The sequence below is a fragment of the Branchiostoma belcheri genome, unplaced genomic scaffold (assembly GCF_001625305.1).
Source record: "Branchiostoma belcheri isolate BF01 breed outbred unplaced genomic scaffold, Haploidv18h27 scaffold96, whole genome shotgun sequence".
Lineage (NCBI taxonomy): Eukaryota > Metazoa > Chordata > Leptocardii > Amphioxiformes > Branchiostomatidae > Branchiostoma > Branchiostoma belcheri.
This window is the reverse complement of record NW_017804642.1, coordinates 391,579-404,210: the sequence shown is the minus strand read 5'-3', so window position 1 is coordinate 404,210 and position 12,632 is coordinate 391,579. Positions and strand designations below refer to the sequence as shown.

General features: G+C 39.6%; 1 protein-coding gene across 3 annotated transcripts in view; it reads right to left on the bottom strand.

Moving 5' to 3' along the window:
- LOC109461787 (tubulin polyglutamylase TTLL4-like) overlaps positions 1-12,632 on the bottom strand; it is a 32,360-nt gene that overhangs the window by 6,165 nt on the left and 13,563 nt on the right. For all 3 annotated transcript variants that reach the window (XM_019758189.1, XM_019758188.1, XM_019758190.1), the window contains exons 4-11: positions 11,737-11,828; positions 10,138-10,282; positions 9,632-9,747; positions 9,058-9,168; positions 2,956-3,032; positions 2,328-2,522; positions 1,702-1,784; positions 484-612 (exon numbers count right to left, since the gene is read on the bottom strand). In XM_019758189.1, coding sequence (XP_019613748.1) covers positions 484-612; positions 1,702-1,784; positions 2,328-2,522; positions 2,956-3,032; positions 9,058-9,168; positions 9,632-9,747; positions 10,138-10,282; positions 11,737-11,828 — 948 coding nt within the window. The remainder of the gene's footprint in view (positions 1-483; positions 613-1,701; positions 1,785-2,327; positions 2,523-2,955; positions 3,033-9,057; positions 9,169-9,631; positions 9,748-10,137; positions 10,283-11,736; positions 11,829-12,632) is intronic.

Below are 12,632 nucleotides of genomic sequence, written 5' to 3'. Positions count from 1 at the left end.
TCCATTAGACGAACTCAAAGACATCCTGTCTTGGTGAGAGGTGGCCAAACTTGGGTAATATGTTACAACAGATCCTGAATCGCAGGGACTCAGAGCCCAGTCGCAGCTCAGTACCAAGAGATCCCGGGTTCGATTCCTGCCCATGTCACCAATCTTGTGCCCTTGGGAAAGGTACTTACACAACTTTCCTCACTTCACTCAGGTGGGAATTAGTACCTAGCATTTGTTAGGGACATCCCTTTGGATAGGATGTTAAATGGAGGTCCTCTGTTTGGGGAGAGCCACACCCTACTCACATTAAAGAACCCACCACACTTATCAAAAAGAACAGGGGTCCTTCCCGGTGTGAGTGGTTCAAACCTTAAAGTCCGGTCTTACGCAGCTTGTACTTACAGTAACAAACTGGTGTGTTACAATGTATGCCTAAATGCAGTTTACCGGTTTTGCAAAACAAACAAAACAGGAAAACAAAGTTCCACGTACTTGCAGGTAGCGAATCTCACAAGGCCATCTTGGAAGAGGTAGATGCGGAGAGGGTCGTACGAGGTGACATACACGTACAACCTCAGGTCAAACTTACTGCCGTTGATGAGGTAGGGACGCGACAAGTATCTGAAAAGGTGAAGAAACAGATTAGTCGCGTGTGGCATCGGGTGGTGTAGTGGTTAGAGCAATCGACTATGAAGCGGGGGAGACCCGGGTTCGATTCCGAGTTGTACCCGGGACATGTCTGACCATGCGCCCCGACGTTGTGCCCTCGGGAAAGGCACTTTACACGACTTTCCTCACTCCACCCAGGTGTGAATGGGTACCTAACTTTGGTTGGGGAAAGTCGTATTGAGGTCACCTCGTGGCGCCGAAAGGCAGCCGCACAGACCCTTGCGACAGTTCAACAAAAAATAATTGTGGAACAAATATGTGTATCATGTGTATTATTTGATTGTTGTGATTTGTATTGATTATTATGTGATACCCTGCATCAATTCAGCCGTATAAAGGCTGCGACTGCACGGGTACTGTTTGGACAATAAAAACATTTATTATTATAATTATTATTATTAGTCACAAGCTTTTAGCATTAACACGTAATTAAATTTGTTTGAACTAATGGCTCGAAAGCAATATTATGTAAGAATTTTCACTATTTTAAACATTGTTGTTTTACACATTTTCTTGCACTATAGGCCTAATAACATTTGGGAAATAAAAGATCAACATTGTTGCGCCACAAAAACGTGTTGGAAAACTGCCAACTCCGCGGTGCTAGCACAGATCGCGGCCATGTTTGTTGTTATTCGTCTGTCTACATTCTTTTTAGGAGCCTCCTAAAAATACAGTGGGCCTGGCGCAACTTATTCTTGCTCTCCCCTGAGTCACCGGAAAAGAAAATAGCGACGCTAATATGTTGAAAGTTACTGAAGAGAATTGAGATGAGAAAATTTCAGTTTTGGCGCAAAAATCTGACATACACTTTTAACTTGTGACCCGGAATTTACTCCTCACAATGTATCAAAAATGCTAAAGATTAAGACCATAAACTACATAAACAGAAGGTTATCAACAGAAACTTATCATAAATGTTTTACTTCAATAACAAGAACTGCCTTGAACAGTAGTATACAGAAAGTGTTACCATAATGATTATACTAGATGTGATTTAGAACCACCGTACAATCATGCTTTCTTCCAGTCTGTGCTCACCTCTGTACAATGACTGGTCTTTTCCTGGGGACTTGGTTCCATTTGTGGATGACTTTGATGCCAATGCCTCTAGCTGAAGCAGGCTACAGAACAGAGAAATAAACATAAGATAGTCAGCTACTTGTGTATGAAATACCAGGTATGGCCCAGAAATGCCACTGTCATAATTACAGAGTCTGACATCGAAATCAATTTAACTTCATACTCAAATAAAATACTTAATCCATGGTCGGGCTGGGACCGAGGGTGATGTAGAATACACAAACCCAAGAAAAAGATGCAAGTCAATGAGAAATGTGCCAAAAGTTGTAAACATTTGCCCAAAGAAGCCCATGTGATAACAGTTAGAACGTCCAAACAACTCCAAAACACAAATCCTGTATTCAAAATTTTCAAAATGGTGCACGCGGTTAGGGTGAAACACATTCGTATCATTCTATGCAATCCATGGAAGCCCGGGCCGTACCGTAGAGTACGATCCGGGCCAGAACACCATTATTGAAGGTTATCACGGCTCAGGTATGATATAAAGGTAGTTATCACATGGGCCAGAACACCTGTATCAAACATTATCACAGCATATCTATGATATAAATGTCAGCTTGAGAATTTAGCGGTAAACTCACAGGTTTGATGATCCACTTCTGCTTGGTGCCGCCGTCTTCCCAGGTCCTCTTCAGCTGTTTGAAGTCAGACGGAAGCACAAAGGTCAGAGGGAAGAAGTTGAAGTCCTTCTTCCCATAATGCACCTGCATGCGGGACAGATTCCGCCACAGCCGGTCCTTGCGTCCGATCTGAAACGTCCCGGGAAAGTGGTTCACCTGAGGGAGTAGGAGAGGTTCAAGGTCAAATAAAGTACATGACTTACATTTTCATTTCAACATTATGTTTACCAAAGGAAAACATTATGTTTACAAAAGGAAAACATATTGTTTTTGCTCAGTTTCCTCTTCTCCAAACACAAAAGGTCAATGACCTGAACCAGACTGTCTGTTACCATGGTAAGTAGTGTTGGGTTACATCATGTTGCAATTTTATAGTAGGAGGGATTTGGACTCCTGTCTGATCATATATATGAATGTGTTTGAGTAAGAATTAACAGACACATACATGTACATCCATTGAGAAGTTCTTATCTATTTTAATGACCTTTGAAAGAAGGTGTATACATGTATAATTAAGTTTAACACATTTGGAAAACTTTTGAAAGTGTTTTTGTCTCCCTGATTTTAGACATTTATGACTTTTTCTGACCTTCTGGAATTCTCGCACACTCCTGAATCCATTGGACTTCATGTGTTTGCCCCAGTATCCCAGCCAGTCATTTCCCTCTGGAATACACAAACACTGAATCAGTCTCAAGAGCAAAATGTCAAACATAGAAACCATTCATGGCAAAATGGGGAATGAAAATCAAATAGGGATTATACTGGCATAAGGCCACACCAGTTTAATTTGTTGGTTCTCGGAGTCATCTCAAAAAAATATTCTGGTTCTGAATCAACTAAAAAAATTCTCCTATATATATTTTGCCCCAAATAAAAATGAGGAAAGGCCTTTTCTTCCTAGCTGTTACAGTTTTTCCATCTATCAATGCATCGGTTTGATTAAAAGTTCAAAATTCATTGTTTAAATATTAACCCAGCCTTTTGTGTTGACTAAATGGCTCCTAATGGATGCCTAGACCTGTTTTTATTTTTTTTTGCCCTGTCGCTTCATATTTTTTCTGAAAAAAATCAGAGAACCAACAAATTAAATTGGTGTGGCCTAAACTTCCCTAAACCTACAAGCACTGTAGTGTTGTTAGAATGTGCTGAATTTACTTGAAACATCAATATTTTATCCTGCACCTGTTCAAAACTGCTAACTACACTTTATACTATAGCCAACTTGCTGAAGTGGTCATACTCATAGATGTGATGAGTACAGTGACTAAGGCCGTGTTTATGTGAAGTCACCCAAGGCGCTTTACATGTGGTTTACCCCGAAGCCGGTTTCAAGTGGCTCCATCTGAACGCTCCAAATCACATTGAAAGCGTCTCGATCCCAAACCACTGCTAGAGGTGGTTTCGAATCGGTTTTCCTGCATCGCGATTTGCATCTGAACACAATGTGATTTCAATGTGACTTCACTTGGTCATGGATTACGGGGTGATATTTCTTTATTTATATGCAATACCAACTTTTACGTGGCAGCAACTTAAAGAGCAGTCATGGTCAAATAATGTGTCCGTTCTAGGACGAGCTTCACCGCCTCTGGCGGGACTACGTCGGCATTCGGCCGAGATACACTGGGAGGGGGGCACCAGCAAAGCAGGTCATTGACCTCTGACAATAATGACACGCTACCTTGCGTGTTTTCATCAAACAACAATGAATTCAGTTTCAGAGAATCGTGATTGAGCACGTTTTAAAAGGAATGTATGGCACGTGGACCAGATGTGAGGAATGTGAGTTACCCGAATCGCGGTTTGGGTGACTTCACATGAACAAGGCTTAAGATTTATGATTGTAGACTACACAGATGGGACGGTTCTCTACTCTAAGAAGAGCATGAACTACTGATGCCTCTGCACTTTCAGGTGGAACTTACTTTTACCTTGGTTGAAGGGAAAGCAATGAAAACATTCCAGAAAAACATACTGTATTAAGAAATCCATGTATTACATCTTTCAAGAAAAATCAAGTTAACTGTACAGCTGCTGGTATCACTAACTTCCTTCTACCTTCAAATTCAATATATAAATTCATTTTCTTTCAAATAGTTAATTGGATAAGAAAACTATCCCTGTAACAAATGCTGCTATTATAATAGCATTCTATGGACCAAAATTGCACAATTTCTTAAGAGCGAATGTCTGTAAGGATCAAACAATGGTGGCAGGGGTCAAAAAATCGATTTGGCTCAAACTTTGCACAGTGATAGTACTTGGCCCACAACCCCTCAAAATAGCTTTCTTTCCGGTCAGCACCGATCGTTGCCATGGTAACGGGTCAAACAAGTTTCAGGGCCATTTTCCCTGATTTAGACATGTGAAAAGCATGAAATTTGGCATAGTTTAAGGCACGATTACGAGCAAGTGCTTTAGTATTATGGAAACACAAAGTATGGGCATAAAAGACCAACTAATCCGCTATTCTAGAATAGCTTTGAAATTTTCAAGAAGTTCGTTTAAAGGACCTGGGCAACCCTAACACAATACAGTGTTTGAGGCTTATAAAAAAGCGCTATTTCTGCCCAATTTCGAAGTGCTGTAACTCCAAAGGTGGTGATTTTTTTTGCTTCAAATTTGAATCATAGATACATAAACATATGTGCTATAAAATGCATGGTTGCAAACCTTGGGCACTTCTTTGGTTGTCACGTGGTTGTCCTTAGAAGTAGGTCAAATTTTGAATTTGAGGGAAAGTATGATTTTCAGCCATGTTCAGGATACTATATCTACAAAAGAAAGAAAGCAATCTGATAAAGTCTTTTGCCCAAAGTAACACTATGTCTTGTCAATTAAATGAATACTTGGGGAAGTTGAAGTCTTGTGTAGTTGGTGTGCACTTGTCCCTCAAAGTGGGCCATATTTTGGATATGTACAGAAATTGACATATACGGCTATGTTTGAAGCTCTAGAAATAACAAAGTGGGATGTCATTTGAATTCAATCTTTGCAGGGAAGTACATATATGTATTGTGTATCAAATGAATACTTGTGGAGATTGGGGCCTTGTGTCGTTAGTGTGCACTTGTCCCTCAAAGTAGGCCATATTTTGGACATGTACAGAAATTGACATATACGGCTATGTTTGAAGCTCTAGAAATAACAAAGTGGGATGTCATTTGAATTCAATCTTTGCAGGGAAGTACATATATGTATTGTGTATCAAATTAATACTTGTGGAGATTGGGGCCTTGTGTCGTTGTTGTATACTTGTCCCTAAAAGTAGGCCATATTTTGGACATGTACAGAAATTGACATATACATGTACGGCTATGTCTCGGATGGTCTAGAAAGAACAAAGTTAGATGCTATTTGAATTCAATCTGTGCGGGGAAGTACATATATTTATAGTATATCAAATGAATACTTGTGGAAGTTGGGGTCTTGTGTTGTTGGTGTGCACTTGTCCCTAAAAGTAGGCCATATTTTGGACATGTACAGAAATTGACATATACGGCTATGTTTGAAGCTCTGGAAAGAACAAAGTTAGATGCTATTTGAATTCAATCTTTGCAGGGAAGTACATATATGTATTGTGTATCAAATGAATACTTGTGGAGGTTGGGGTCTTGTGTCGTTGGTGTGTACTTTTCCCTAAAAGTAGGCCATATTTTGGACATACATACAGAAATTAGCAAAAACGGCTATGTTTGAAGGTCTAGAAATAACGAAGTAGGATGTCAATTTAACTCAATCTTTTAAGAGAAGTACATATATGTATTGTGTATCAAATAAGGGCTTATGGAGGTTGGAGTCTTGTGTCGTTGTTGTATACTTATCACTAAAAGTAGGCCATATTTTAAACATTTACAGAAATAGGCATATACGACATGAACAAAATAGGAAGCCCTCAAAATCACCCATGTGATAGCCAATACTATAATAAACATGGTAGAAGGATGGGTCTGAAAATAAATTCACTTTGGTATTTTCATCAGCTCAAAAACAGCCCAAAATCCAAATTTGGGGACAATTGCGGAAAATGACCTACTTCGAGGTTGCCCAAAGATTGAAATCTGCCTGTACATCAACTTCACACCTATTTCGTACAAGTTAATGCATTGGTCTAATAATATCCTGAAGTATTTGTCGTTACGTTAAAGCAGTTGGCGGTGACCGCGTCCTAAACGTTGCCAATTTCCGTGTTGTAGAGACGCAAAAATCTGTCAAAATGGCCCCAAAACTTGAATGGGCTGTTGCCATGGCAACAATGGGTTTTGAGAGGAAAGAAAGCTATTTCAAGGGGTTGTGGGCGAAGTACTATCACTGTGTAAAATATGAGCAAAATCAATTTTTGACCCCGCTCACTATTGTTTGATCATTACAGACATTTGCTCTTTAAAAAATGGCCTACTTTTAGGGACAAGTATACAACGACACAAGGCCCCAATCTCCACAAGTATTTATTTAATACACAATACATATATGTACTCCTCTTCAAAGATTGAATTAAAATGGCATCCCACTTCGTCATTTCTAGACCTTCAAACATAGCCGTATATGTCAATTTCTGTACATGTCCAAAATGTGACCTACTTTGAGGGACAAGTGCACACCAATGACACAAGGCCCCAATCTCCACAAGTATTCATTCGATACACAATACATATATGTACTTCCCTGCAAAGATTGAATTCAAATGACATCCTACTTTGTTATTTCTAGAGCTCTAAACATAGCCAAATATGTCAATTTCTGTACATGTCCAAAATATGGCCTACTTTTAGGGACAAGTGCACACCAACAACCCAAGAACCCAACCTCCACAAGTATTTATTTAATACACTATAAATATATGTTCTTCCCCGCAAAGATTGGATTCAAATAGCATCTAACTTTGTTCTTTCTAGACCTTCAAACATAGCCGTATATGTCAATTTCTGTACATGTCCAAAATATGGCCTACTTTGAGGGACAAGTGCACACCAACGACACAAGACCCCAACTTCCACAAGTATTAATTTGATACACAATACATATATGTACTTCCCTGCAAAGATTGAATTCAAATGACATCCTACTTTGTTATTTCTAGGGCTTCAAACATAGCCGTATACAAATGTATGACAATTTCTGTAAATGTCCAAAACATGGCCTACTTTTAGGGACTAGGGCACACCAACGACACAAGGCCCCAATCTCCACAAGTATTCATTTGATACACAATACATATATGTACTTCCCTGCAAAGATTGAATTCAAATGACATCCTACTTTGTTATCTCTAGAGCTTCAAACATAGCCGTATATGTCAATTTCTGTACATATCCAAAATATGGCCTACTTTGGGGGACAAGTGCACTCCAACGACACAAGACTTCAACTTCCCCAAGTATTCATTAAATTGACAAGACATAGTGTTACTTTGGGCAAAAGACTTTATCAGATTGCTTTCTTTCTTATGTAGATATAGTATCCTGAACATGGATGAAAATCATACTTTCCCTCAAATTCAAAATTTGACCTACTTCTAAGGACAACCACGTGACAACCAAAGAAGTGCCCAAGGTTTGCAACCATGCATTTTATAGCACATATGTTTATGTATCTATGATTCAAATTTGAAGCAAAAAAAATCACCACCTTTGGAGTTACAGCACTTCGAAATTGGGCAGAAATAGCGCTTTTTTATAAGCCTCAAACACTGTATTGTGTTAGGGTTGCCCAGGTCCTTTAAACGAACTTCTTGAAAATTTCAAAGCTATTCTAGAATAGCGGATTAGTTGGTCTTTTATGCCCATACTTTGTGTTTCCATAATACTAAAGCACTTGCTCGTAATCGTGCCTTAAACTATGCCAAATTTCATGTTTTTCACATGTCTAAATCAGGGAAAATGGCCCTGAAACTTGTTTGACCCGTTACCATGGCAACGATCGGTGCTGACCGGAAAGAAAGCTATTTTGAGGGGTTGTGGGCCAAGTACTATCACTGTGCAAAGTTTGAGCCAAATCGATTTTTTGACCCCTGCCACCATTGTTTGATCCTTACAGACATTCGCTCTTAATTATTAATCAATCTTTTAGTTAACTTAGACTGTATCTCTAGAAATATGTTGGAGAATTGGAAAAAGGATACACAACTACAAATTCTGATATAAATGACCACCTAGTTACAATGACTTGTTTGCTGGTTTCTTCCACACCTGACATGCTATTGCCCTACAGGAGTTTATCACCTGAATATTGGTCAGTAACCAGTAATTTGTCAGTAAGGCCATGTCGATTTGATTATATGGATGACACCAGCGCGCGCATGAATTTTCGGCTGTTTCAATTTTAAAAAAAAGAAGTTTTCAACCATACTGTAAATCGTACAAAACAGTTGCAAAATGAGCAAAAATAAACCGTAAGTTACAAAAAAATAAGTAAAAACCATACCAATGTCGTAGAATGCCAAAATCAAACGAAAAAAGACGAAATTGTAAGGAAATGAACTTGAAGATTAGATTATTCGCCAAACCATATGCTGTCCCATTTGCTCAACCCTCATGACCACGTAGATTTCATAATGAAAACAACTTTTTTTTTTGCGAAACTTTTTTTTTTATTCGCACGCGCCCATCAGTTTTGGGGCTCCCGGAGGATGTCATCCATATAATCAAATCAACATGGCCTAAGAGATCAGTAGTTATACACGACATACTTTTGGTGAGTCTGAAGTGTGACCTGCCGAGGACATTCTTCACCACAATAGGAGTGATGGTGCTCAGTCTCCACTTCAGCAGCTTCCTGGTCTCATACGGCAGTGGGGCAACTGTAGAAAAGGAAAAAAAACTGCCATGTGAGACCAAAACATCATTGTAGTAATAGGTCAGGGCTCGAAATTAACGGTGTCCCGATGGCCACTGACCACCAAATTTTAGGCCGGGAGAACTAAAAAGACACTTTGGGACATTTTGGGGACAATAGAACAGTAATCAACATTAGAATGCCAGCCCTTCTTTTGTTTATCAGGCACATGTCCCAGCTTTTGGCTCTGGAAAAGTCCCCCCCCCAATTTCCTGTCTACTCTGCAATTATAGTGCACCTGAAAGTCAGAACGTAAGCATTAAGTTGATTTCAAGTTGAAGTCATACAATACTTCCCGAAAAACAGGTTGGGACAGTTCATCCTCACTTTGGGACAACTGAAATTTATTTTTGGGACAGTAATTCTAGATAATTTTGCAAACTTATAAAGTCTATTTGACACCACAACCAAAAGCAAGAAGGACTTACTCTTCTCTGCATCTGTGCCAAAGTAGATGACAGGAGGAACGTTGGAGAACAGGCTGGCTATGAGAGGTGCCTTCATCTCCAGGGTTCCCTCTGCTGATGTGGTCCTGTAGGAGGACCTGTGGGGAAGGTAAAACTCTGGTTAGGCCACACCAATTTAATTTGTTGGCTCTTGGATTTTTTCATTAAAAATATGAAGCGACAGGGTGAAAAAAAAAACAGAAACAGGTCAAGGCATCCTATTATAGCTCCGCACTCAACACACAAAGCACCAAATAAAAGTGTTTTTTCACATATTTTGTACAGTGTACCCTCAACCCAAACATATTAAATTGTTGTAGCTTGCTTGTGCACCCTACTATAAATTTTACAGCGTCGAACCCTCTCACTTTGGGCTCCATAACTATAGAAATACCCATAGGGCGAAAACTGTGTACTGCTACCAGTAGGAAATGGGGACCTCTGATTGGTCGACGTCATGTGGCTATATGATAGTAGTGAATAACTACCTGGTGAGTAGAGCCAGTCTGTCGGCGTCCGACCCCCCCAGGTGTTTCTGTTTGTTCTCTTCTCCGACCAGGGCGGGGCGGGCAGAGGCCGTACGGTCAACCAGGGACAGCTGGGATGCAGAACTGGACACTGACCGCACGTCGTCTGTAAGGCAAGTACAGAACATCAGCTCAGGGCTGAAGAATTCATTTTTGGGAATATCTGTATCTGTATAGCCGGTATAACCACCCATCGGTCACAACAGCTTCGCAGGCACGCGGCGCGGCGGCAGCTGGCTACATTACACCGATCGACTTGTTACTCCTAACCCTTGAACATCTAACTCTAGACATTGTTTAAAGCTATCTAATGACAATGCCCCTACTGTATTTGGTGACAGCGAGTTCCACTCTGCAATAGTTCTAGGAAAAAGTGCACTGGTGCACCTAAGGCCATGTTGATTTGATTATATGGATGACATCCGCGCGCGCATGAATTTTCGGCCGTTTCAAAAAAAAAAGAAGTTTTCAACCATACTGTAAATCGTACAAAACAGTTGCAAAATGAGCAAAAATATACCGTAAGCTACAAAAAAACCATACCAATGTCGTAGAATGCCAAAATCAAACGAAAAAAGACGAAATTGTAAAGAAATTAACTTGAAGACTAGATTATTCGCCAAACCATATTCTGTCCCATTTGTTCAACCCTCATGACCACGTAGATTTCATAATGAAAACAACTTTTTTTTTTTGCAAAACTTTTTTTTTATTCGCACGCGCGCATCAATTTTGGGGTTTCCCGGAGGATGTCATCCATATAATCAAATCAACATGGCCTAACTTAAAGAATTGGGTGCACAAAAAATTTGTTGGGTGTACCATATAAAATAAAGAATATGGACAAAAACTAATAATTTCTAAAAAAAGTACTACAACAATGCTCTATTATTTTTCTGACACTTAGATATAAAGAGTATGCTGTATACTACTGTACAGTTAAGATCTTTACATACATAAACCTGAAAAAATAGTGCACCCACAGAAAAAATTTGGGTGCACTAAAACGCACATGCACCCACTATTTCGACTCGAGCCCTGTTAGCTACATCTAAATTTGGTTCAACTATGTTTTCATTACCACTGTAAGTTGTACCTGTCCTTGGTGCTGAATTGTATGTATGAATGAATTCTATGCTGATATCATCATTATTTCTACTCATTCAGAACATTGAAACTTCCTTCTTTGACTCTCATGATCAGTCAGTCCTAACATTTCAGATAGCATGTTGTAATTTCACATGTACAATTTTACACAAAATGTAGCTCCAATCTGCAATTTCTTTGTATCAACCTACCAGTATCTCTCCAGGCATCTAAGCATGTGGTATAAAAAAGAGATGGAACCCCTTTAGTACAAATATGGTAATATATAGATTTGAAGACCAGTAGTTAATCAAACTTCATATTATATATATTTCATCTTGATAAAATCATTACATAATCACTGTGCTATACAGTTCACATCAAAGTGCATAATAAAAATTAATCAAGTAGACTAAATGATAATAATATACCGGGTAAATGAGCCATTGGGTTAATGTTGCTATGGCAACTTACCATCATCAGATCCCACGTCATCATTGATGTCATCAATCATGTCCTCTTCATCATCTACTTCTGTAGAACACCCGTCGCCTGGCAACCGTTCCCTGGGGAAAACAGCAACAGGTCTGTTAGAAGAAGCACCCAAATATTTTCTTAGGTTTTCGTATGTTAATGTATACTGTAGTAATACTAGTATACACCATATTCTTAACATCTAAGGCCACACCAACTTAATTTGTTGGTTCTCGGATTCGCCTCTTCATTTTTTTTCTGATTTGCAAAAAAAAAAAAAAAGATTCTGGTTCTGAATCAACTCAAAAATGCTCATATTTGCCCCCAACAGTTGTGGAAAGTCCTTTTCTTCCTAGTTGTCGCAGTGTTTCCATCTATCAATGCAGTACCACTCCAAACCTCGGACACATAGTGGAAATACAGGGGAAACACAGGGGAAACACTCTGGACAGAAGAGGGTATGTTTCCTCTGTGTGTCCTCTCCCTTTTCCCTCTTCAGAGGGTCCCTAATGTTTGTTTTAGAGGACGTATAGTGGAAGGGTTTCCAATGTGTTTCCTTCTCGCCAATTAGAGACTGTGTTTCCAGTGTGTTTCCTCTGTGTGTCCTGGTAATTAATCACTCCTAGGAGCAGAGCCTAGCAAAGCTGAAGGACAGCAGGCTCCTCCCTTATCCCTGGGGCTTGTTATGGGTGAAAAATCAATTATCCATGCACTGCCAAGGCATAGACAGAACAGTGAAGGAATGAATTGTATAATGGTGCCATGACAGACCACCTGACCATGTGGTCACACAAGTCACATGATACAGACTATGACCCGGTTTACACGACGACAAAAACCTGGCGTACGATAATGGCGTACGCACGCGATCGTACGACAATTGCGTACGACCATTT